Genomic DNA, 26,195 nt, shown 5'->3' on the forward strand with positions numbered 1-26,195 from the left:
ATTTTTGGTGCGTTCGTGTTCGTGTTGGTGTGGGTGTTGGTGGTGGTGTTCTGGATGCTTGGGGGTGTGTGGTGTGTATGAGATGGAGTTTTGAAACTGTCTGTAAGTATGGCATGTATTTACAATGGAGGTTTTGGGGTTGGATGGATTGGTGAGTGAGGAAGTGCCTGACTGACCTCGTATATCTTTTCAATTATTCAATAATATCAATCGAATCGGATCTGATTGATTAATAAATTGATTGATTATCTATCCATCAGCTCTCTCTCTCCGAGGTTCTTTAAACTACTACGTAGTATGTAGATGAAATGTAATATGAATTGAATACGAGGATTTCAATTCAAGAGTAGTTATATATTATATATCACATATTATATATTATAGTACATTACTCGCATATTGTATATTTTCAAGATAAAATTATAATAAGAATCAAAGATAATATAGATTATATATTTATAGCTATATCTATTCGAAAAGATAAGATCGTATATAGGTATTTATATTTATTATCTTTTAATAATAAGCGCTTAGACTTCAATACAGGCCACTTCAAGCGAAACTAGTATAGGGCTACTTGGCATGATAGTTAAAGAATACGATTCCGATCAATGGCTAGAGACTCTCAATCAATATAAATCCAGATTGAATTAATCCAATACAACCTATTCGAAACTCTTCTTATAGAAAATTGGTTCCAAAATCAAGTTATCGAAAGGCACCAAGCGAAATACTGTTAGCACCTTCTTTCAATTCAAAATTAGCCATGATTATATCAAGTCCTACCTATATCGATTTAAGCTTTCTAATAATAAATATATCTACAACAATATCGAAACTGCTGCCCACCTTTTGATTGGATACCCGATATACAGAAAAGAAAGGAAAGAAATCTTCAAAAACCTACCAATATCTCAAAACCAATCTACAATTCCTATTACATACGAAAATAGGCATCGAACTAACAATCAACTTCATCAATACTACTAAAATTGCTACAAGGACCTGGTATCTAGCTAGAGCCGAAATTCAAAACGAAACAGTTAAAGAAATAGATTCAATAAGCAAAGAAGAAAGAGCAATTAGAGAAATAAAAAAAAAATACAAAAGAGAAAAGAGAAGAAAGAGGAAAGAGATGAAAAAGAAGAAAGAGAAGAGTAAAACCCTCTTCAAAACCTATTATATAAACTACATACAATAATAAGCAATATACCCCAGTATTTGTTTTTACTTCCCCCAATATTCCATCCCCATTGTATATTTCAAAAGTTACTCGCTAGTGCCCTTATAGCCTAGCCATCTTATATAGTCATGGACTAAAGCGGGACATTAAATTAAATCAATTAATCAATCAATCAATCAATCAATAAGCGCTTAGATCAATCTGTTATTCAAAAAACGAGCTCATAACAATCATATCTACGGATATCCCGAAATCATATTATACAATACATATTAGCATGATTGCTATAGCGCTTTGAGCTGTTTGGCTCGAGAATACTATTATAATAAAATTAGAAAGGGCTAACAAGCCAACTATCATCTACAAGAATAATAAGCTCCCCGATCGATCTTGATAATCGCTTCTCAACCACTGCTCCGAAGAGAATACAGATTAGTAACAAAAACGCTGATCCTTTTTCAAGCTTACTTGAAAACGACCAAAACATTATTGAAACAATTGTAAAGATAGTTATTCAGAAGAAAATCGATACACAATAGAAGCACACTACAGATAAAGTTCTAATACTCACCAGCTTCAAAACAATTCTTGTACAATTCACAACGCAATTTATGGAACAGGATCTAAGCTAACTAGCAGAAGAACTGATATATAGAGTATTAATAGTCATCACAAATAATACAAAAAAAAACCTTCAACTCAAAGCTAGCAACAAAAAGTATAAAGCCAATTATATAAACGTATATAAGGATACTTCAAACCTTCAAAACTGTAATCGCTATTCTTTTCAGTTTAATAATGAAAGTAGAAACTGTAAACAAACCTAAACAGGTAATCAGTAAAACACCGAGATTAGAATATACAAATGAAAAACTCTTCCTTCGACTCGACAAACAAACCAAAATAAAGTTGTTCTTATGGGGAATCAGATAGGTACTAGTAAAGGCAATTCTAGAGATTGCTACTTTAGGGGCTAGAGTTATTGTAGCAGTAATATTTACTCGAACTAGATAGACAATTATAGCTTTCCCAGAAGCCTATATAATCCTTCTTGTGAACAAGTAATAGGCTATAGCAACTACTAAAACTACAGATCTCACAATCAATAAGCCATGGTATACATATATAACACCAGGGGTTCCGATAATCATTACCAATTTTCTGGAAATGTTTATAGAGATTAGGGAAAAACAAATAAGAAAAGAAATCTGATATCAGATAGGATTATATTTAGTATAGATAGCAAGATTCAAACTTGAAGTAAATAAGTAGAATCGGATTATCTAAATATTATCTTTTTAGGAGCAACTACCTTATTATAATTTATTTAACAAGATCCAAATATTTCTAGCAAATAGAAAATAAGCTTTAGAAAAACACAACCTAGGATATCAGCAATATTGTGAAAGCTGGAAATGCAAAAGAAAAGTGGTATACAGAAAGTGTATATATCTATTATCTACTTATAAATCAATCGGGGATTGTAATCACTCAATATAATATACAGAATACTGTAAGCCCTTTTTAGTGGATTATAATAACTACTCTATTAAGCTTTAGCAAGTAAATGATAAAACAGTATATCTAAATCGAAAGCAGATTTAGATTATTCGACAAGCAAGGGAGATCAGTACTATTATTATCTTAGTATTAGTAATAACAATTCAAATACTAGTGATAATGTAAAGAAGGAAAAGGAAATCTAAAATAAATATAGTTTCTCGATATAAAGATAATAGTAATTTGGAAAGCGATATTGAAAAAGAGCAAGCAAATGATATCTCGGGGACTTAACAGATAAAGAGCGGGATATACAAGACCAACATATTATTTGTAGTAGAGCAATAAAGATCAATAAGAATCTCAATCTTGAAGCTCTGAATAATCAGATTATGATTAGGGGATATAATACAAACAATGAAAGATCTATATAAATAGATCAAAGCTACTATCTATTGCCTGGATAAATATACGGAAAGCCTTATACCGTATACAGCAGTATTGCAGTGAGCGTTGAGGAAAAGATTAATATAATATATATATAAAAAGCTTTAGGTATCCAATACATATATTCAAATACATAATAAATACTAATACTTATTCCCAGTAATTTTCTAGAGAGGAAACGGGATGTGCAAGAAAGGTCAGGGATCCTATGAGTAATGATATATATTAAAACTGAAACTAGATTACAACTACTATAATTAGTAGGGAAAGGAGTATAGAGATTATATGTGGCTTTCTATAAACGGAATTAAACTACTAAACCTATACAAAAAACCGAATACCTTAGGAGTCCTGGAGATGATCTTTGATCTAATACTAACTGGGGATACGATTATTGGGGGAGACTTCAATGCTTACCATACACTATTCGAGCTAGATGTGAATATAGTGTATGATAGTAATCGGCTTGTGGAATTGGTTCAGTAATAGAGGCCTCAAGTTTACAAATATCCTGGGGCAAGCGATATATAGAGTAGGATATATAATCAATCTAATCTTTTCTAATATTCCAAAAATATATACAAAAATCAGACTAATATATATTGCAAATCCAATTACAATACCCTCCTCATTATTATATAAAGAGCAAGCTTAGCATCGAGATTCCAATACGTGTATCGCATCAGAAAGGAAGACCTACCTCTGTTTCAAAGAATGATATCAATTAATATAACAGAAATCAAATAGGAGGTACAAACAACAATTACAAGTATAGCCCTAAATCACGCTGTTGAAAATATATAGAAGATACTACAAATAGGCAATCAGAATAATAAGAAAACCAAATCAGAAAACAGGAAAATCGGTTTTTTGGTAAATACTCGATTGTATGATTGCTTGAGATATATACCTCTAGAGCTGTATAATTAATAGCGATTACTCTATAGAATATAGAGTATTCCTATTATATATTGTGACGGAAACGGTGTTGTAGACCACGTGGGATCAGATCATGTGATGATCAGGTATTCATTATATAGAATACTCCCGGAGCGGAACAACGATAACCGGATCGGCCGCAGGACCGATCACCGCTCCCGTGATCGTACCCGAAGATCACCCAGTATATAATCCGATCTCTTCTCTACGAGAAGAGATCAGTTCTAACTGTAGATGAGGAGATATACACATTCTTATACTTATACCATTATTGTCCAATCATTCCCCTCCATCGTGATATGCTATTGTCCTGTACGATAGTTATGAGCCCGGTTCGCGTTTAAATACAGCTATCTTGCCATAGACCACTCTTGTGATCAAGAGTGGGCATATCACGATCCATATCTGAAAATCCAATTTTCACTGTCCAAATACCCGGATCAATCATGTCAACGCAACATACACATCCGTCGGTATATCTTACCACCCAATCGGATTGGGCCAGCCTGGTACGATGCTCTTAGGGTTAAATGTCAGCTAGAAGATATTTGGGATAAGATTGATCCTGAACTTCTATCAAAGACAAAATCCTTTTAGCCTCTCTCTCCTTAGAATCATCATTCGAAGTGATCGATTGGCTGACCGCAGCTCCACCTGTTCCTCCAACTCTCGAGAGCACTCGACAGGAACAGGACAGGGCCAAGCGGCACGCCTATGAGGCAGAGCGCGTTGAATACCATGCCAAGGTACCCTGAACGGAAAAAGCGAAGATGGGGATACAGAAATGAAGGGAACAACTGATCACCCAGTTGCTCCTCCTCCACCATCTGAGCCTTCACCTACATCCGTCGTCGATGTAATTCCCTTGTTTACTGCTCTTGATAGGTCATATCGTAATGAGAAAATGACATATGATGACAAGCACAAAATCCTATCGACAAGTCTATGAATGGATCCAATCAACCGTTGATCCAGCTCATCTCATGGAACTGTCCTTCTCAAACAAGGGATCAAGGCTCAGCCACTTCATAAGGTGGTCCTCTCGCTCCGTAACAAACTGGCACCATCCCACCAAGTCATTGAAATGATCGTTCAGGTCCCCGAATACCGTGCGCTGATTGCTCAGGCCATCCAGTGGACGAACTGATCCGGTCAAATGGTTTCGGGATTGGGGCATGCCTACTCAAAGGCATCCGCATACAGACTTCCAGACACTCATGGACCATTAGCCACCCGCACTTTTCCTCAACGCTGTTGGGGATCAGGATGGCACCTTCGTGGGCTCAACGCAAAAATCGATGAGATCGATGAAAAGATTCACTTAGGCCAAGAATGTCAGACGCTTCAACAGGTAGCTACGATATTCGGGGGTATTGTGAGCCGCGATGCTGCATTACCTAAGGCAAAAGGAATCTATGCTATCGAGCAGCCCAAACCACCTGTTTCCGTCCAAAGGAATTTCACAAGATCAATCCAAGGGTTCCCACTCTGACAAGAACATTGGGAAAGCAAAATGTCCTTGCATGTTCTAAGAAATATAGACAAAGGCGCAACTTTCACAAATGGGATCCTGAGGATTGTAGCAAGGTGGAAATTCTTTGACCGGGAAATGTGTTGATCACCCAAGTACAACTCTCTCCGCAGATCAGATCAAGGAGATCAGGCAAAGGATCATGAACGAGTGGAAGCACCTTCACAGCACTTTCAGGAGCAGGGATGGATGAAAGGATCATCTATGATACCACTCCACCTATTGCCAGAATGCCAGACAAATTCATAGGTGTTACCATGCGGAAGGTGTTCGCAACCAACTCGACTTCAAGACCAGAGTTTGAATTCTATGACTTACCCTCCTTGATAGCTGTGGAGCATTGCATGTTGTCAACGATATATCATCTTTTGGATAACCAATCATACTATCAATCCGCCGAGGATGATCAGGTTGGACTCAGGACTAGCATCCTACCAAGTTGTCGGAAGAGGCCAGAGAAGATGAGAGGCATCTTATGGTAAGGATCTGATCCTCACAGACGTCGCCCTGATTCCTGGTTTCCACGTCAATATTGTTTCCGAGGCAACGATTGTTTAAACTAGGTTTATGGTTTAGTGGTTTCGATGCCTACTCGTACGCTTTGGGGACATGATGGAGAGTGAGGTATGTGCACAGTGTATTAGACACAGCAACCTCGTATTCTTAGAAATGAAGCCTTGTTCCTCTTATTCTCCTATTCCATCTCAATCAAATTGTAATCTCATGTGTCCTACTGCTTCTCGTAAGATCAACAAATCCTTTAGACGATCAAGGAAACCCCAATCCCAAGGAAGATCAAGCAGAATTAGGGGCACGAGAGAGCGGGACATCTTTGGAAAGGAAGCGCTTTGAACAGCCTGTATTTGCTGCGAGAGGAGTAAGGATCAAGGCCATCTGAGACAAGAATGCTCTGATTGTGACGACACCGCAAAACAGGTGATCTCCAGAGCACCTAGTGATCGTCAACCACCCAGACCTTTCTATAAGATACAATGGGACTTGTTTGACTTCCCTCGTGCAACTCAAACGGAGCACATGGCTGTTGGTTATTAAAGAAATGTATAGCGGAAAGCTGTTTAGGCTACTTCTTGGTAAGAAGGACCCATGATGAGGTGTTCCTGATCATCCAGAGTTACTTTGCCTGGGTTCACAGGAAGTACGGACTTTCGATTGTGGTGATCAAGCAGGACAACGAACACCTCTGTCATCGGAATCATGGGTTACACAGCGTTTGAAAAATGGATTGAGACTGAGGGAATCGAGCTTGAGCTCTCCCCTAGCCATACTCACGAGACTAATGGAGGAGCTGAGCGAGCGGGGCAAGAGTTGGTAACCAAGCAAATCAAATGCGGTTATCCGCAGGGTTGCCAACCAAGCTCTGGGCAGAGGCTATAATGGCCGCTACCTACCTCTATAACATTAGTCCCTGAAGGCGAGATCATTCAAGTCACCGAATCAAGTGTTAGATGAGTGGTTCCGATCGTACCTGAAAGAAGGTTGATCCGTCGCTCACTACCAAGATTACTGATGATCTTCGGCCTGACTGGAGTTCAACTTACAGATATGGATGCCGAGCGTACCCCTTGGATAAGGAACGCGAGGCTGGAGCACTAATAAAATGGTATAAGACGAATCCTCGAGCACACGTTGGGTATTTAGTTGGGTATATCCCTGGCACACGGATCTACCCGCATCTGGATACCAACGCTCGAATCGGGTTATTGTCTCTCGGAATGTCGTTTTTGATGAAACGTTTACCTATAAACAGGATTACTTTAGCCAACAGGTTAACGCCATGCCCGCGAATCAGCTGAGGCGGTCAGCTAGACTGTTGGGATATTACTAATCATGTAGATATGGATGGAACCCTCATCGAAAACGATTATAAACGACACAGACACCTTTACCGTATTGGCAGGCCAGCTATCGTCCCTAGACTCATTCACCGCGCGCACTTCAGATGATCAATCATCTTCTTCACACTCTGAGAACTCTGAGAAGGTGATCATCTGGGGGGTGGAAAGCAGAGAGTGGGCGAGACACTGAGCGAAGGGAAGTCATCCGACTGTCCCCCGGACCACCAGACAGCTCTCCGGCGCCAGGAGATGGTGGGGACCCATGGCCACATATTGCTCCGACGCCAGGAGATGTGGATGGAAGACCGGCTTTTGCTACTCCTACGGATTACAACGCCCAAGTGCGGATAGGACATAGCGAGCCCGTGAATTTAGCTGCTCAGGAACAGGAGGTAACGGTACCTGATCCTGGGAGTTTCGTCGAAGAAGGTGATGATAGTTTGGAGGCAATGGACGCAGAGGGACACAGGGGTTCCGACCGTAGTACTCAGAGCGGAGTATGAAAGTGACCCTGGCTCTCCATTGGCTGATCATTCACCCCACACCCGACACCGTGCAGGGCCTTCTCGAAAGGCAGTAGACTGGAATCCAAACCCGGAATACACTATAGAGGAGCTTGAGTCGCCAGAAGCGATCATCTAGTCAGAAAGCAATCGAGCAGTCAAAAGAAGTTTCAATCTTTCAGGACGATCATCTCCGAAAGAGAGCTCGCAACATGATGATAGAGATTCCTAAGTTAACCTGGACCCATCTCAATATCAGTCATTCACAGATGATCAGCTAGACCAAGCACGATTGAGTCCTCCTCGGAAGAGACGCAGGCGGAATGGTATATTCTATACCAACATTTCTGAGTTCGCCCGCTCAAGGATCAATCCTGGAAATCATAGTCGGATGCACAACTCCCTATATGATTTCCATTCTACCTTTTGGCCTAATCTCGAGGAGATCAAGGACCAAGAGAAGAACACTTCTTCATAACAATGCATAATGTGATCGCCGCAGCGGTTGCACGAAGAACGTTCAGCCATCCGATCCAATGATTCCAAACTCAGAAGATAATCCACGTATTCACCTCTCTCAAGCGCCCAAATGCCCAAGTCGATATCAACAGCTTGACAAGCACATCCTAGGACCCGTGGGTTCAAGGCTGATTGTCAAAAGGAGATCGATAACCTGCGTTCAAGGGAAACGTGGCGTGAAATAGACTCTGGATCAGAGTCTACCAAACCTATTCCACTGGTTTGGGTATTCAACTACAAAAGTGATGATCAGGGCTTTATCACTCGATGCCGATCACGTCTTTAGTAAGGGGAGATCTACAGGAGAAAACTACAATCGAGAGCACATATGCAGCGACACTTGCGAGTCAATCGTTTCGTATCGTAATGTCTCTAGTTGCGAAGTATGATCTTGAGACCAAGCAATACGATGTAGTTAACGCTTTTGTGAACGCACGGCGCGATCCAACTGGCAATCCTGTAGTATGCTTACTACCTGATGGATTCAAGAACCAGGAAAGGATGTGATCATTGATAGAGCTTTGTATGGGCTCCGTGATCACCATCCATCTGGTTTAAGGATTTCACATCAACCCTGAGATCAATTGGAATGATCGGATGCACAGAAGAACCGTGCATTTATTTCAACAAGGAGCACACCGTGCTAATTCTCTTCTTCGTCGATGACTTCCAGGTCATATATCATAAGAACAACGAACCTAGTGCTGCGAAGATCACTGATCAGATCAAGTCAGCTTACGAGCTCAAGGATCTAGGTGATACTAAGTGGTTTCTGGGGATCAGAGTTCTGAGAGACAGATCTGCAAAAGAAACTTTGGCTAGCACACGACACCTATATTGAGAAGATCGCTAAGAAATTTAAGCTCAATAGAGGTTAGTGCATGTACACCGCTGCCAATCATCGAATTTGTCAAGTTTGATGGAACAGCTGTCATATCAGTAATCAAGGAATACCAAGAAAAGGTAGGATCAGTACTGTACACAGCAATCACAATCCGCCTTGATATTGCATTTGCAGCCTCTCAGCTAAGTCATTTCCTTACCAATCCATCTCCTGATCATATGAAAGCTGTTGATCATTGTATCATGTATTTATGGAACACTCGCTTTTTATCCATAGAATACAGTTCCCAGCCAATCCCTCAACTCTAGTATTCTCAGACGCATCGTTCGCAGACGACAAGGAAACCAGAAGATCATCTCAAGGGTATGTCATGTCACTCTTCGGGGGACCAGTTTCTTGGAAGCATCACGTCAATCTACTGTGACCACTTCTACAACCGAAGCAGAATTGTTAGGTGTGGAACGAACAGCAAAAGAAACAATGGCCACTCTACGTCTTTTGAAAGAGATCGATCTTATGGTTCAAGAACCAGTAAACCATTTTCTGTGATAACGCACAATCAATACGCCTAGTAGTCGGGGAAAACGAACGGATCACTACTAAACTCAGGCATGTTGATATACAGAATATGTGGTTACGTCAAGAATACGCCAAAAGAAGTTTCAATGTCACCTACTTACCCACTGCCGATATGACAGCAGACGGATTAACCAAGAATCTGTCTCGACAGAAGTTCGAGCGCTTTCGATCAATGCTCAATCTACAGGATATCAGTGCGCGGATCAAAGAGTTAAATTAAGAGGCCAGCTAAAAATACATTCATCTCTTCCTCTTGGCCGGAGATTGAACTCTTCCAGTTGACCCGGCACGCTTCCTGGCCTTTTCCTTTTCCAAGAGCAGATCGAGTTCGCGCTGCTTGTCCTCGGCAAGCCTCTTCGCTTCACGAGCCTCGTTCTCAAGACGTCGAACGAGGGCTAGCGACTTATCTTTGTCCACAGAAGTCTTCGGAACCGAATCCTTAGGAACATGCTTCTTGGTGGAAGAGTCCTTTCTCGTGAGATCGATCGTGGTGGCTTTACGATTAGCAGACTTGCGAGCCTCAGACTCTGCTAGGAGCTCTCGAAGGGTTTCCGCGGAGCTTTTCCAGTCTCTAGCTTGGCTATCAACACCATGATCGATCGGGGGTGGAAGTAAGTACATACCTTTTTATCCTGTGCCTTGTAAGCATCGGCACAAAGTTTTCCCACAGAGACTATGGCATCCGAAGCGACCTCACACACGTGTGTTTTGCAACTCCAGCAACGAGTGCTCTTGGTGCGGCCGAGATCCTTGTGGCAATCACCTGAGGTCTTCGTTTGCCCAGAGACCAAGGACTTTATGCAGCCAAGACACGGACGATCGTTCACTGGCCCTTTGGTGAACTCGTCAGGTTGTGAGGACCGAGCTTTGGCAGACGCCCTTGGCGGATCACTTTCAGTCCTCATGTACTGAAGATCTGCAAGAGGCAAGTCGTCATCGGGATCACTATCGGAAGTACGGAGATCGTAGAACCCATGCTCATCGGGACTGTTGTGCGAGGGAGAGGGAGCGCGAAAGTAGCTGTCCGGATCGCGAGAAGGACGGTGCTTAGCAGGCGCGGCGGTGATCAACCCAGATCGGCCATCGAGAGGATTGGGGATTCCGAAGTCATCCGGATCCTCACACTTGATCTTGACCAGTTGGCAACCTTCCCTTGATCCTGCGGGAATCGCAATAGCCTCTTGAGAACCAGGAACAATCACTCCTTCCAAGTTATAGAAGGAACACAATTCAGGATTGTCACGACAAACTCCCGGGCAGTACCACACAAGGCATGCTTTCGAGCGGACCATGTCTAGTTTCGAATCAGCACGTGGTCAACCCAGGGGGCAATGACAATACCTACTTCTAGTGGGGCTACAGGCAGAGATCCTTGTTGTGTAGCAACAGGAACAGGAACAGGGGGAGTAACAACAACAGGGGCAAAAGGAAATACGGGGTTAATAGCACTTCCTAGTGGAGGGTGTTGGCGGGCTTGATGCATCCAAGCAAGGAAGGCAGCATAGTTGGGATCGGCAAGGCCATCATTCGACGGCAGAGCAGAAGGGAGCAGTTGAGGAAAACCAATCGAGGGATTTCCAGGAAGGTTTTCGGGAAGAAGTGGCTGCTGAGTCAACGGTCGATCAGCAGCAGGGCTCACAGGAGCAGGGACAGGATCAACGGTAGCAAGACCACTCGGACGAGCAGTCAATGGTGTTGCCGGAGGATTAGTCGCTGCCGGAGCAGGGGACCTTGGGGGTGGAAGTGAACCACGCTCAAATGCAGGTTCAGAAGAGAACTCATCATGAGTAGAAGGAGAAGAAGGAACAGCAGAGGGATGCTTTCTTGGCCGACCACGGCGCCCTGTCTTTTCAGGGTTTTGGGCCGACCAGGACCACGTTTGTCAGGAGGACGGGTGATCCATTCGAAAGGAAACAAAACATGATGGTGTTGATGTCTAGAGAAAGAAGAGTTCGAAGGAAAGGGCGTGTATTATAGATCACATCTGCCCTGCACGTGGGCAAGATCACTTGATCAGAGATCGCCTGGAACCTCCTGAATGTCTCTGGCAACCTAACGCCACCATTGTTATGATCATCAATTCAATTACCCTATCCGGATAACAATGCTGACATTGCAGCATACATCCGCGGATACGAGGATCAGAACCTGTATTCTCTGTTTGTAACGGCAGATCAGCAGGCATACGTAGCGAAGTGAGGCTTCAAGAAAGCATCTACCCGCGATCCTTTGAAAATTTTCAGGCAATATGGTGGAAAATGAGAGATATCACCCCATAATGCCTGAATCAAACGACTTACCGACGGCTAGGGGCGCGTCAAAATTTCCTTTGTATCACACTCTCATACCGATCATATAGGGAATGGACATCAAAGCCCTGCCATGGTAGGGATAAGATGGTTTTCATTGTATGATCTAGACCACATTGAGGCTCCAACAAGGCGCAACTGCGCTAATTTCCTTTGTTTGTTTATGCAGATCATCGCGATCTGGGGGGTGGTGTGACGGAACCGGTGTTGTAGACCACGTGGATCAGATCATGTGATGATCAGGTATTCATTATATAGAATACTCCGGAGCGGAACAACGATAACCGGATCGGCCGCAGGACCGATCACCGCTCCCGTGATCGGTACCCGAAGATCACCCAGTATATAATCCGATCTCTTCTCTACGAGAAGAGATCAGTTCTAACTGTAGATGAGGAGATATACACATTCTTATACTTATACCATTATTGTCCAATCATTCCCCTCCATCGTGATATGCTATTGTCCTGTACGATATATATATAATAGATCAAAAAAGGATATTAAAGGAAATTCCTTAATAAGATAAAATCAGATTGAGATCTATATAAAATAATCGAATAATACAACCTAAGCCTTATATACCACTCTTCATCAATCATAATAAGCAAACATACCACTACATCAGATAAAGAAAAGGCCGAGCTACTACACTCGGAGATTCTGCAGCACTTCAAAGCTACTGATGATCTCCCGGACTCCGAATACAATCAAAATAGGGAAAAACTACCCTGGGGGGAGCCTATCTTTATAAAGAAAATGGAATGTAATACTATAGGGATCTCAAGTATATCCCCAAGGACAGATCAGATTATAATAAAACTACTAAAGACTATCTAAATAGAAATAAGCCCAATTCTATATATCATTTTTAATAAGTATCTATAGCTCAATCATTTTCCTACAGCATAAAAGCAAGTAAAGATAGTTATATTACCAAAAGTGGGGAAGACAGACCGAACATCCCTACGATCATAACAGTCTATCGCCCTCCTCTTTTGTATTGAAAAGGGCCTTGAAAGGATTATAATAAGACATCTAGCATAAATAGCCCTAACATAAGAAATACTCAATTCATAATACTGTAATGCCTTTCCGAAACGATTGGCTATAAACTTAATAGTATCGTTCATTCACAATACAGAAATAGCATTCAACAAAGACTACAAGATCACAATGATTACACTGAATATACAAAAAGTATTCGATGCTCTACTTAAAAACAGATTTCTAAAACAAATGAGGGAATAGAGATTCCCACAGAACCTGATCGCTCTGATCGATTTCTTCTTAACCCAAAGGCAACTTAGAATTAAACTTAATAAAGCAATAACTGGTTATAGTACAATAGAATGCAATACTTTACAAGGCTCACCCCTCTTACCAATTCTATATATACTTTATCTTGCAAAGCTATTCAGTAAAACCCTAAACTCCAATTCAGATATACAAACAATATCTGTTTATATTGATTATTGATAAATGTTCAACAAAATGTCGCAATACTAGTAAAAGATATGAAAAGCATATTCCATTGAGAAGCTAGAACAAAATAATCTTTGTATCCGAAAAGATAGAGATGATTCATATAATACAGCACAAGCATTTCATTAATCCGATATACGAAATAAACCATAATTACACTATCTCTCCGATCGCACCAGAATCAGCTCTACAATAACTAGATGTATGGTTTGATTACAAACTCACATTCAAACAGTATATCGAAATACAAACAGCTAAAGGCCGGAAATTGGCTCATTACATCCAAGGGCTAGCCCGAATCACAAACAGACCCCCAATAGTATTTTTACAGAAAGTAGTAATTATTTGCTTATACCTAGCCCTATTCTATAGGGCAAAGATATAGTATACAGAACAAACAAAAACCATTAGACAGCACCAAAATAGGATACTAATAATAGTAAACACCCGATTAAAAGGAATGATTTTAATTATCAATAAAATCCTATAAATAATAATTAGAAAAGTCCTCCTAATTTAACGAATAACTCTGAATACAATAATAATAAGGAACAGCGCTCTCCCATTAGCAGAAGTAGTATTAGAACAAATAAAATGAAGAGCAGCCTTTTGTGCCCAAACTATTGATCCAAAACACTTGCTTTATTACCAAAGGATAAAAGCTATCTACTCCTTTGGCAACAGGGAAAGCCAATTGCAGCCAATCAGAACAAAGATCCAGGTGATCAGTCAGTGCCTTTCCTGAATTAAGGAGACGATTTTAGCAGGACCCCACTATATATTAGGGTGTCGAATGGATTCCATTAGAGGTTTTACGAAAAAGGTAGTGGTAGAGCAGTTTCAGGAATAATGAAACAAGCGTATACACAATCAAATTATTATATTCTCTGATAAATCGGAATAGACTGATAAGGATGATAGGCGAATAGGATATGGATATATTATATATAGAGGATAGACAATAGTATATAAAGGAAATAGTAAATTGCATTACAACTCTTATATATTCAATATAAAAGTAATTGGAATATATCGAGACCTTCAAGTAGCGATCAGAAATATCACTAGCATAAAACAAATGGAAATCTGTATATACATTGATAGTATATCAATAATATAGGAAATAAAAGGTACAGCTTTTATCATATTGCAATAAGCTTTCCTTAAATACTATAAACTGATGTAAATATACTCGATTTAGATTAAATGATTACTAGATTATATAAAGATCAAAGAGAATAAATATATAGATACATTTATTAACAAAGAAACAAAAAAATCAGCTTTAGAATATATAAATCGATCTACAATAAGCAGTATCTGCTTTATAGCAAAAAACTATTATGGAATCGGTAGTATAGGTATAATGAATCAAATAGATATTAATACTCTCCAAACAGTACCAGAAATAGAACTCAAAGAGTATAAACAAATACCCTAAGGAACTAAAACTCTTATAAGCAACTCTTTATTGTATACTAGCGATCCGCTCAGCATATAACGATTTCGAAAACTACTACCAACGATTTAAATACGAGAAAGCAATAATCCATTGCTTATACAGAGTATTCAAATCCCTCAAGTATATTGTGTATTGCCGCAAAGTCCTTGCGATCTATAAAACCTGGCCCCCAGATATCAAACCCAAATATCCATTCTGCAATCAAACAGTTCAAAAACGATTATTGAAACAGTTAATATATATATCAGCCAAATTTGCTAAATTCATTGTTATAATAGATTTCTATAAAAGTATATACTCTAAAATATTATTAGAAGAATAGAAAGAGAGAAAAAAAGGAATCGATTGATTTAGACGAATATAAATAGGAAATAAAAGGGGATAGATTTAGAAAAACTATATAAAAGAAAATTGAAGTATACAGCATACCATATTACAATAGAATATATACAAAAGCTACCCTTATAGAATAAAATAGCTTTCAAACAAATACTATATAAAAGATCGGAAAGTGTATACGGAGGTATTCAAAGGATTGAAAACAAAGGTGTAAGTATGTTAGCTATCGCTTGGAAGGCTATTGAGGGTATTGAGATCCTATCTCTAGGAAAGGGGGATCATGTAAACTAGAAGATCATCCCGCAGTTAGCCCAACCGTAATGCCCTCTGGGAGGCTCGCCTATACGGCCCGGTTGAAAATTACTAATAATAATAATAATAATAATAATAATAAGCGCTTAGATGCGAATATTATCTTTTTATATGCGTATCTTTATATAGATATATATATATATATAGATAGATAAATATAAAAATAGATAATATTTGTTTTTAATTGATATGTCTTATTTTATTTTATTTTATTATATATTATATATTATATTTTATATCTCGTAATTTGTAATTATAATTCGGATTTCTCGATTCTATTGTCTACTCTATTTACTTCATCTACTATCTAGTCTGAGTACTCTAATTACTCTCACTACTTTCTTTATTGTATTTACTCTTTTCTATTATATTTACTCTTCTCTATTCTATTTACTCTTCTCTATTCTATTTGCTTCATCTACTATCTGCTCTAGGTACCTACTCTTCATACTCTCACTACTTTCTCTGTTCTATTTATTCTTCTCTACTCGGCTTCAAATTCATCTCATCGTTTGATATCGTTCTCGAGCTGGAAATCGTGATGATAGATGTGTAAATTGTCTCGAGGTGGTATGGTGTAAGTAAGGAATGATGTCTTAATTAGGTATCTATAGAGTGTGTGTAAATGTGTATTGGCTATTGATTGGCTATTGATTGATTGGGGTTGTGGGTTGTGGGTTGAGGGTTGAGGGTGCGAGTTGAGGGTGTGAGTTGAGGGTGTGAGTTGAGGGTGTGAGTTGAGGGTGTGAGTTGAAGGTTGGGAAATGCGTAGTTGGTTGTTTAGTGTCTTGATGATTGGGGTTTTATGTTTAGGGCTTGGGAATTTGAGAGTTGGAATTTGAGAGTTGGGTTTTGGGTTTGGAGTTGAGGTTGATGATCGGATCTAGAGGTTGTTTATTGTATACATATATATACGTACAAATATACATCAAGGGTAGAAAGTGTAGTAAGTGCAGCAAGTTACTTTGTAGAATGGTTTTCTAGAATGGTTTCTAGAATGGTTTCTGCTTGTGCTTGTTTGGGTTGTATTGTGGGAAGAGATGGTGATGATGTGTGGGAAGCGAGGTCTGAAGTGTGAAGTGTGAAGTCATGGATATTGATATCTAAATACATTTAATTTGAATAGCAGGAGGGAGGGGGTTATAGGAATGAAATGAAGGGTAGAAAATGGAGGGTAGAATGGGAAGTAGAATGGGAAGGGTGTGCTCTCTCCATTTCTCTTTCTTATAGCTCAGAGAGGGAGAGGGAGAGGGAGAGGGAGAGGGAGAGGGAGAGGGAGAGGAACTGAGAAGTTTGATGTTGGTAGTGATGTTTGGTATTATAAATAATGAGATCTAAAGGGTTCACGAGGACTGGAATGGAGATGAAGATATATATAGCAACATAACAAAACCCACTAAGCGATATACTAAACAGACGATGGTGATAGGAATAGGGATAGGGATACAAGATGATTGGATTACGGTGGAATGAGTCTCATAATATACAAAATTTCATCAACAAAAAAGGTTCGAATGTGAGATCAGACTCAATTTTAGTTCATTTTTCTACTGAACGAAAACTTGTTTCTTAATGTCTGATTCCCTTTGAATTCTCGGTTTCGACTTCTCGGTTTTTGAACTCCTTAAATGTTCATTCTTTCTACTATTCCAACTCTTTCAATTCTTTTTATTATTTCTTCTCTCTCTTTTGCACCCCCAAACTATCAGTCATGCCGAAATCTCAAAATCTGAGTGCGTAGAACACTGTCAACGAAGACAAATTTTGTATTCAAATTTGTATACTATGCTAATGATCTAATCAATAGGAATCAAGGGAATTGGCGAAAATGAGATTGATATTGAGATATCTACTTTTATGGTATGACAGTTCGAATCATTGGGGATTAGAATTTTAAGTCTATGTAAGAGCCTAAGAGTGTAGAAGATTAGATGTATGGAGATTAATGGTGATAATATTAGGGTATATAAATATAAACGAACAATCTTCAAGCAAGCAAAGCCAACTACCAATTTTCAATGTTTCGAAAGAATGATAGAAGAACATCAAACTTATACAAGTAAAGGAGAATATAATAAACATGTAGAGATTAACACTCATAGTATTAGAGTATATAAACATAAGGAAACGGTTTTGATTAGTAAGTATTAATTTGCAGATCTTGAAACGTTAATACAAATAGTTGTGTGAGAAAAAACAAGGGGATATGGATTAGATGAAGGAATAGAATAGATTGCTGCCGCGTGATGGTAATCGAGGCTTTCGGATTGTCTAGAGATATGGAGGGAATGTGGAACCTGTATACTTTGGTCTCTCAAGTAGTAAGCTTAGGGTCAGTTTGGGTGGAATCGCAATCAAAAGTAGCTAATTCGTTTCTTTGCAGGGCCTTTTAGAATGTGATAACATAGAAAATAAGTATACGTTATGCATTAAGAACTCCATTTCCGAGAGATTCATTCGGGTCCAATCGAACGAAATTCATATGGCTTAATGGTTATGGATTCCCACTATTGAATGAATACTTGTGTCTCAAATTGCAGTATTGAAATACTATACTACTCCCCCTTTACCACCACATAAATTTTTTCCCGAGCTTTGCCTCTGCCTATTAGAACTTCCTCTTCCTCATACACAGAGCATCTACATCAGTGAGCAAGTGCATGGTTGGTATGAATTAGCATTCTCTAATTCCATATCTTTATAGTTTAAAAACCCTTCCTCGAATTCGACAACGGATCCCCAAAAAATATGCCAGACAATATAAAGATAAATGAGTATTTATCTGTTAATTATTTCGTAAGAACCTCTATTCTCGAGGTAATATATGGGTTTGCTAAATGTTTATGATGTATCATATTATACAGTCTAATACAATCGCAAGAGTAACATCCCCAGGTACCCCAACCTCACTCTTCACATCCCCAATCCCTGGCACCCCCCCTTCTCGCTTTCCCCCAATTTATCTCAAAAATACATTCCCGTCATTGTACACTCATCATCTTTTCCCATACCCCAGCACCCATCTACCCATTCACCCATCTACATAGCTACTGCATAGCTACTAACAATACTTCTCAAACTCTGCAGCTCAGAAATTTCCACATCCCGCGTGTTAGTCAGTTACGATTTTGAGAAGAAACACCATACCAATTGAGAAGTATTGAGACCACAACAGGAGAGCATAAAATCAAATTTTTTGAAAGCTGTAGCTGTTTGGAAATTTATCCGTTGGATGATGATGAATTGGTTGTGGCTATAAGGAGTGCGATTTGTAGATATTCAACTCTGTAGTTTTTGTCTTTCCTGTGGTTATTCATCTGCTTATTTATGTCATCTATATAATCTTACAAGAAGGTTCTTCTCATATTTCAATTAAAAGTCTCCAACAAGAAAGCAATTCATTCCCGAGAAAGACGTTCATACCCCCTATATTCGCTTCGAATAAGCTGTTACACCCCTGCAACTGAGACTATTGGAACTGAATTTTCATCAAACCATACCGATATACTAACAACTTCTTAATCCAACATTTTGAAAATTTACTTCTAGTACCTTTATTTATAGCTTCGCTAAACATAAGGCCCTCAGATCAAAAGGTCTCAGCATCCCCGACGAAACTCGAGTTCTGCAAGCTGAATCAGATCTAGATACTGGTATGACTTGTTGGGATATGGGATTTGCAGGGCAGAAATAGGTTGCCGAAGATGAATTGTTGTTGGCGGATTTGTCTATTTGCTAAATGGACGGTAATAAAGGAGGAGAGGTAGAAGGGGCTTCTCGTCAAGTATTCAGATGTGGATAAGTAGTTTGAGGGGGACACAGGAAAAGGAGGTGCGGGGGAGGGCTGCAGAGGAGGTATGAGTTATTGTTGAGAGTTTGGATGGATTTAGTGTCTTATCTGTGGAAAAAGGGAATGATAGGATGAAGATGTTGTTTATATGATTGGAATTCAATCTGCGAATGATATTATCCTCATATGGTGATGAGATCGATGATCTTTATGGCATCGATACACGGATCTGTTGCGAGTGGTTATTCTGCTGATATGCCATATATCAGTTTCTTATCTTACAATGATCTCTCGAATCTGCTTCGATAACTTGGTTATTATAGCTTTTCTGGGGAGTGTTCTTTCCCGGATTCATAACCCTTCGAGTCTTTTAGTGGGAGGCAATAGTCAATTTTCCATCACATGGATAACTTGTACTTTTTTTTCTCAAAAAATCATATGGCGCATGCATTGCAGAAACTTGTAACTTTTTGAAACTTCATGTTAGTCTTCAAAATCAAGAAAACCGAATCCGTAAACTATTTGTTTCCCCTCGAGAAAGTAAACCATGATTTCTGGAAACTTTTCCACCCATAAATCCAAAGAGACGCTCTGTTCCACTTCCTAATGACCACACAGCTACACTCCAACCCTTAATACTTTCCCGAAATCTCCAAAACAATCTCCACCAACTCATCCGTCATCGTCAACGTAGGTGAATGTCCTGTCTCCAACTCCCAAACCTTCACCTCCTTTCCTTCCTTCTTAACTGCCTCTAGCATGCTCACCTGGAAATCTAAAAACACAGTCATATCCATCTTCGTAACCACATAACTCGTCTCGATATCTCTCCACACCGCCCTATCTTTTAGAGGCTGATACATCGCATTTCCATTCCATCGACTCAAATTCGAGATATATTCTTCGATCTCTGCTTCTGTGACTTTATCATCTGGGTTTGATCCGATGAGAAGAGTACGAGGATCACTATGCACGTGCGTTCCGTCTTCTGCGATGTTGAATACGATGGGGATGAGATCTTCGTGGCCGAATAAGCGAACTTTGTCCATCATAGACTCGCCTTCTAACATCATGAATGCGCTGATGTAGAGGAGATGGACAACGCCGCCAGATAGACCTTGGGCTTTTCGAGTGGAAACGGCAAATTCGGTAAGGGCGTTGGTGCCGACTTGGCCACCGTAGGAATGCATAAGTACAATAATGTGTTTTCCTTGAGAGACAAGATCGGAGATGTAGGAGCGGACGAAGTCGGTGTCGGTGTAGAGGTCGGCGGTGGGTAGTTGGGCGCCATTCATGCTGGGGAGGGAGGGGATGAGGAGGTCATAGGAGTGGGTTTGGAGTGCGGAAACGAATTTGTGGTAGTTTTGGGGGTTGTGCCAACTTCCTGAGAGGAGGACGAGGGTAGGTTTGGTTTCAGAGGTAGACATTCTGGTGTTGGATGTGTGTTGTGGTGTTCTGGAGTATGGAAATGATGAAGAGAGTAGAGACTGGGAATTGGTACTCGGAATATCAAGACTTGACAACTGTAGAACTTTCTTCCTTCCTGAGGATGTTAAGGAAATGTGAATACTAGAGATAGATAGCACTGGCGGGATTTTATTTTGATAAAGTTCTTGTGGAGGCAACGAAGCAGTAATGTTAGATCCAACATTTGGAGATATTAATATTAAAAAACTGTTGTAATCTTCCTACCTAGCCAAGAAGTAAGATCTTACATGTGATCATTTGTTTCTGGAGATATCCCGAGAGATATTCACGATTCACTGGAACCTCTATCTTGGGGAGAAGAAACTCGAGGTATTTACTCAGTGAATTTGGAAACTCGGTAGGAGATAGGATATCGAAGGGTTCTGATTATTGATTGCTTACTGTACCAATCCTTCCCGTGATTACATCTCAACCAATATGCATATAGATGCAAGCTCCATCCAGAGGAATATATCTGATTCTACCGATCTTTGTTCTTGTCGTTGATAAATCCCACAATGCACTATAAATCCAAACTCGGAAAAGTAAGCGGGCTCGGTGGGGTGAATGCTCCGCTGTACAGTACCTACTGCGATTAACCACTAGCGGAAACCCCTCAATAATTCAATCGCTCTCTGCCAGTTTGAATTCAATAATACTTTGAATACTGCTTTGATCAAAAGCAAGTTGAGGTTTTATTTTGTGCTATAGATTTAGCTGTTTAATTTATGGTCGATCCATTATGATATTTATTGAAGTGGTCAAATCCGATTGAGATACCCAGGCTCAAACTGAGTCTCTAGTACCTACTAATTGACACGATACTATTAAAACAGTATCATCCCAATAAAAGGGCAAAACTTACCGATTGGATGTAAAACTCTCCACTAGTTAAGATATTCGCGAAATATTCACAAGGCAGAATTGCTGTCAATCCGAGAGATACAGGATGTTCCTTCCATATGATACTGCGTAAATGTTCTAAGCCACTGGATCATTCGCTTCGCCACATTCTGAGAGGGATTCTGATGATTGGGGGGTATATATATGTATGTACCTGAAAATGATTTGAGTCCTGATTACATGTTTGATTATTGCTACGCTACGCGCTTTGAAATTTTCATTGGGACTTTTGATATTCAATAATCAATTATAGCGGCGTTTGGAGTTTCTATATTTTTACATCCTGTTCAACTGAGGCAGACACCAAAAGGAAAGGAGAAAAAATGACTTTTTCGATTTTCAAAAGGAGGGAAGGTCACGATCATGATCACCACCACGAAGAACTCGCAAAACCAAATCCAAGCACATCTCCACTCCCTCGTTACTCGACCAATAATTCGCTTTCTCAACCTCCTCCCCCCTATTCCCCCAATCCACACCCACCCATACCATCCGAATCCCATTCATCTCCTGCCCACCTCTCCGAATTAACCATCGACTACATCCCAGGAACACTCTTTAACGCATTCAAAACCACTCTCTTGATTTATGATTCTCCTCGCTATCCAAATACCAAACCATTGCCTATTTTCAAAATGACAATCGAAGGCATGAAGAGATTCACGAGCATGTATATATACAGCGGAAGTATCAAGAATGAGGACAGGAAAGATGAAGTGATGTTAGGAGGTGCACAGTTTGATAAATTTAATCGCAAGATAGAGGTGCAGCAAGTGGGGATAGAAGGGGTGCAGAGGGAGGCAGAAATCGGGGATGGAGTATTTTGGGAGTGGGAAGGGGAGGGAAAAGGAGGGGAGGTATGAGTGGAGATTTCCTGGAGATCATGATGGAGGGAAGGAAAATGGAAAGGAAGAGGACAAAGAGAGGGTTCTGGTTTGGCAACAAAAAATTCCATCCACAACGCAAAAACTCTCATTCTCGAATCCGAATGCGGAGTTGAGGGATAAGGAGTCGGGGGATCTGTATGCAGTGATGATTTATGATGTTTTTGCGGGGAAAGATATGATGGGAATACAGTACAGAGGGAGTATTAGTGGTGGGGAAGAAGAGAAACGGGGGTTCCAAATGGGAGTTCTGGTTACGGGGTGTGTAGTGGTGGAGAGGGAAAGACAAAGGATTGGGAGGAGGGGGACGATTGGGATGGGATTGGGGATTGGAATAGCTTCCGGGTGATGGGAAGAGGGTTGCAGAAGAAGTTTTGAGTGAGAATTTTTGGATACCGGGTCGTGTGTTGTTGAAGAAGCTTTAGATATGGTACATCTATCAATATAAGTAACGAGAGAAGGTTTTTGATAAAATTTTATATCAGGATATTGATCCAATGTCTAAGAATCTACTCCGTCAAGCGTTTGACGCCAAAACTGTAATATGATGATAGAATCATTCAGCGACGGGATATCATCTTTTGCTTCTCGCAATACGGCATTCTATTCACGCGAGTCGTGCCCTCAGCTTTTGAAACCATGTATTGTCGCTTATTAGATTCTCAAATAGACACGATTCATAAATATAAGACTCAAGATCAGAGAGATTTCATTCATTAAAAAGACTGGTCCAACTCAACATGTGATCTCGCTTCCATCAAAAACACCAACATTTTCAGTTTTTTATCGAATACATGAGCGTGACCATGGCTGGGAAGCTTGTAGAGGAAGAATTGTAGGGAATGAATGTACAGGAACGAAGATCATCTGGATAAATTTCCATCGAGAAAATGCAAAGTTGCCGCACCGTTATATCGATTGACCGAAAATTATATTCTTTTTCCCTTTCATACGATTCAAACTCTGAGTCTAACGATACCACGCACTATATCAATAGTTGAAACATCAATTTCTCTCTAACACAAATTGAAAATTATTTAGTCAGGTATTCAGACTGATATACAATATCGCCTGTTTTTAAGAGAATCTCTGAGAAGTTGAAGCTCGAAAAGACTACGATTAACATCAATGGTATATCTAGCTGTCTTGGCTATGTGTAGATTCCCTATCTAAACAGTCAGTTTCGCACCGATCCGAATGTGTACATCCAACGCTAATACATATGAAAAAGAACTACTCTGTAGGCTAGAGAAATGGACAAGCATCAACAGTACCACGTATCAATCCATCTCTCAATATGAACGTTCAAACCAGCACAAACTCTTTCTCCTCACCCATCCCCGTAGCTTCCCCATCCATCCACCCATCAACATAACAATCACCAACCAAAACATACTCATGTCCCGAGGCTTGATTCGAAGCCTTGCTCTGACACTCTGTTAATCTCCGCACAATATACGGCGTCTCCCCCCCATAAAACAAACAAACCTCATCACCCACCTCCATACCCTCCTGACCCATTCCCAAATATCCATTATCCGTCTCGAACATATGTCCACGGAAAGCAACCCCCGATGCAAACTTCCGCGTCTTTTCCACAATCTCTTCATCAAAACCTTCAATTACTCCTCCTGCCTTTTCTATCTCGCTTATCTCTTGCGCATTAGCTCCTATTATATTTTCCAAAACTTCGAGGAAAACGTCCAGGTGCTCCCAATATGGAGGTTCCACTGGCATTCCACGGATAGGAAGGGGCAGTTTATTATTGACAAGAGTGCGTGAGTATACTTGACGCCAAGGTATGCCACCTGGATAAGGCTCAAGTCTTGATGCGTAATTCATTGTCTCGATAATCCAATCTTGACGTTGTTTCAGCTCGACTTGGAACTCGCCAAAATTGTTCTTGTATACGGTTGTAGGTCTAGAGGGGTAGATGGCAGTAACACGAGACACTGATCGACCTTGAATTTTCATCAAGACTCTACCTGGATTTGTCGAGTTGATATTAATCAGAGATTTTTTGGCTTTGGAAGCCTCCGGCATTTTGTAGTCCTCCAAACTAGCAGGAATAGAAAGAAGATTAGAGTCTGGGAAATGCGAGAAGTCTGGAACCCAGCTAGGGAGATTATGATTGATGGAGATGTGCTTATCATTACGATATCTTCCGATCCCGGCTGCGTTGAGAAGCGATAAAGAAGTCCCTTGATTCGAGATCCGAGTTGTAGCATCGGTATATACCTCTTTGACTGTGGTATAATAGTCGACATCTATTCCCATAGCCTCAATATCTGTCGAAATACCAAACAACGCGTAGACTTTATCTCTTGGGTTTGTTGCCTTAAAGTCCAAGCCTTGAAACAAAGCGCATTCTAGAGTAACAGAACTACCCTTCTTTCTAAGGTTCTTTTATGTGGTAGATAAGTGCAGATGCACCCAAACCATCTGGAAATGTTCCATCTTGACGAAACAATAGCAGCTTCTCTAAGTCCATCCCTATTATCATATTCGCCACAAATCCAAGGGCGCTCCAATTCATTGCTTTCTGTCCACACAGCAGAACAACATGGGTCCCTAGCACAACTTCTTGAATGATCCACGTCCGCGAAACCATGGTCGTTGTAGGAGAGCATCAAGTGCTTTCCAGCCAGGAGATCTATGCTCACAGCCAGGTACCGAAATTGCATCTGAAAAAGAAGGAGTTCCAAAATATATCATCAAATCGTGTAATGTAACACAAAATCCATGGCGAGATCACTATCTGTAGATTCATCACCAATCCAAGCAAGTACCTGCAGCGCAGAAGAATAGATTCTCCCCATCTGACGCACTTGTGATCCTTTCTCGATATTATCATTTTGATTAATACAGAGAGCATCGATCCATAGGAAGCAGGGCTCAAATTAAAAATCTAAATGAGCAGCAAAAGATCTCAAAAATTTCCCAGCCGAACTATTCAAACCCAGGTAGTGTCCCTCGTCAAACCGTATCTGATCGCACATACCAGCTGATCCCCAATGATAGGAGATAGCAGCGTAAGGCACTCGTATTGGTGGTACACATCTAATGAGACGTGTGTGAATTTGCCATATAAGCTTTTCGAGTCCGGTGAAAGTGATATTTAAAGTAATCGGATGTCCGATGTTCTTTCCAAGGGGAGATACCAGAATAGAATACCTGAAGCCATCTTGAGTCGTGTAAGTACATCAGAATTGAAAACTTCGTAGAAGATATCTAAATGTAATATGTCTGCACACAGGAAACAAGAGAGCTCAATAGCCATAAATACACCTGAGCCGGGGCAAGAGATGTGTTGGAGATGGTATCACAACAATTCAGCTGATCC

General features: G+C 40.2%; 2 protein-coding genes across 2 annotated transcripts; both read right to left on the reverse strand.

Annotated features, from left to right (window-relative positions):
- Positions 1–20,230: 20,230 nt before the first annotated feature.
- EAF02_004315 (uncharacterized protein) lies at positions 20,231–21,025 on the reverse strand (the record flags this gene model as incomplete). The annotated part of the gene is made up of 1 exon (XM_038900363.1): positions 20,231–21,025. The coding sequence occupies one exon, from the start codon at positions 21,023–21,025 to the stop codon at positions 20,231–20,233; it is 795 nt and encodes a 264-aa protein (XP_038760070.1).
- A 3,132-nt stretch (positions 21,026–24,157) lies between these two features.
- Positions 24,158–25,129, reverse strand: EAF02_004316 (uncharacterized protein; the record flags this gene model as incomplete). Its single annotated transcript, XM_038900364.1, has 1 exon — positions 24,158–25,129. One exon carries the CDS (start codon positions 25,127–25,129, stop codon positions 24,158–24,160), a length of 972 nt encoding a protein of 323 aa, XP_038760071.1.
- Positions 25,130–26,195: the final 1,066 nt, after the last annotated feature.

This window comes from Botrytis sinoallii (assembly GCF_014898435.1).
Source record: "Botrytis sinoallii strain Bc 23 chromosome Unknown BSIN_006, whole genome shotgun sequence".
NCBI lineage: Eukaryota > Fungi > Ascomycota > Leotiomycetes > Helotiales > Sclerotiniaceae > Botrytis > Botrytis sinoallii.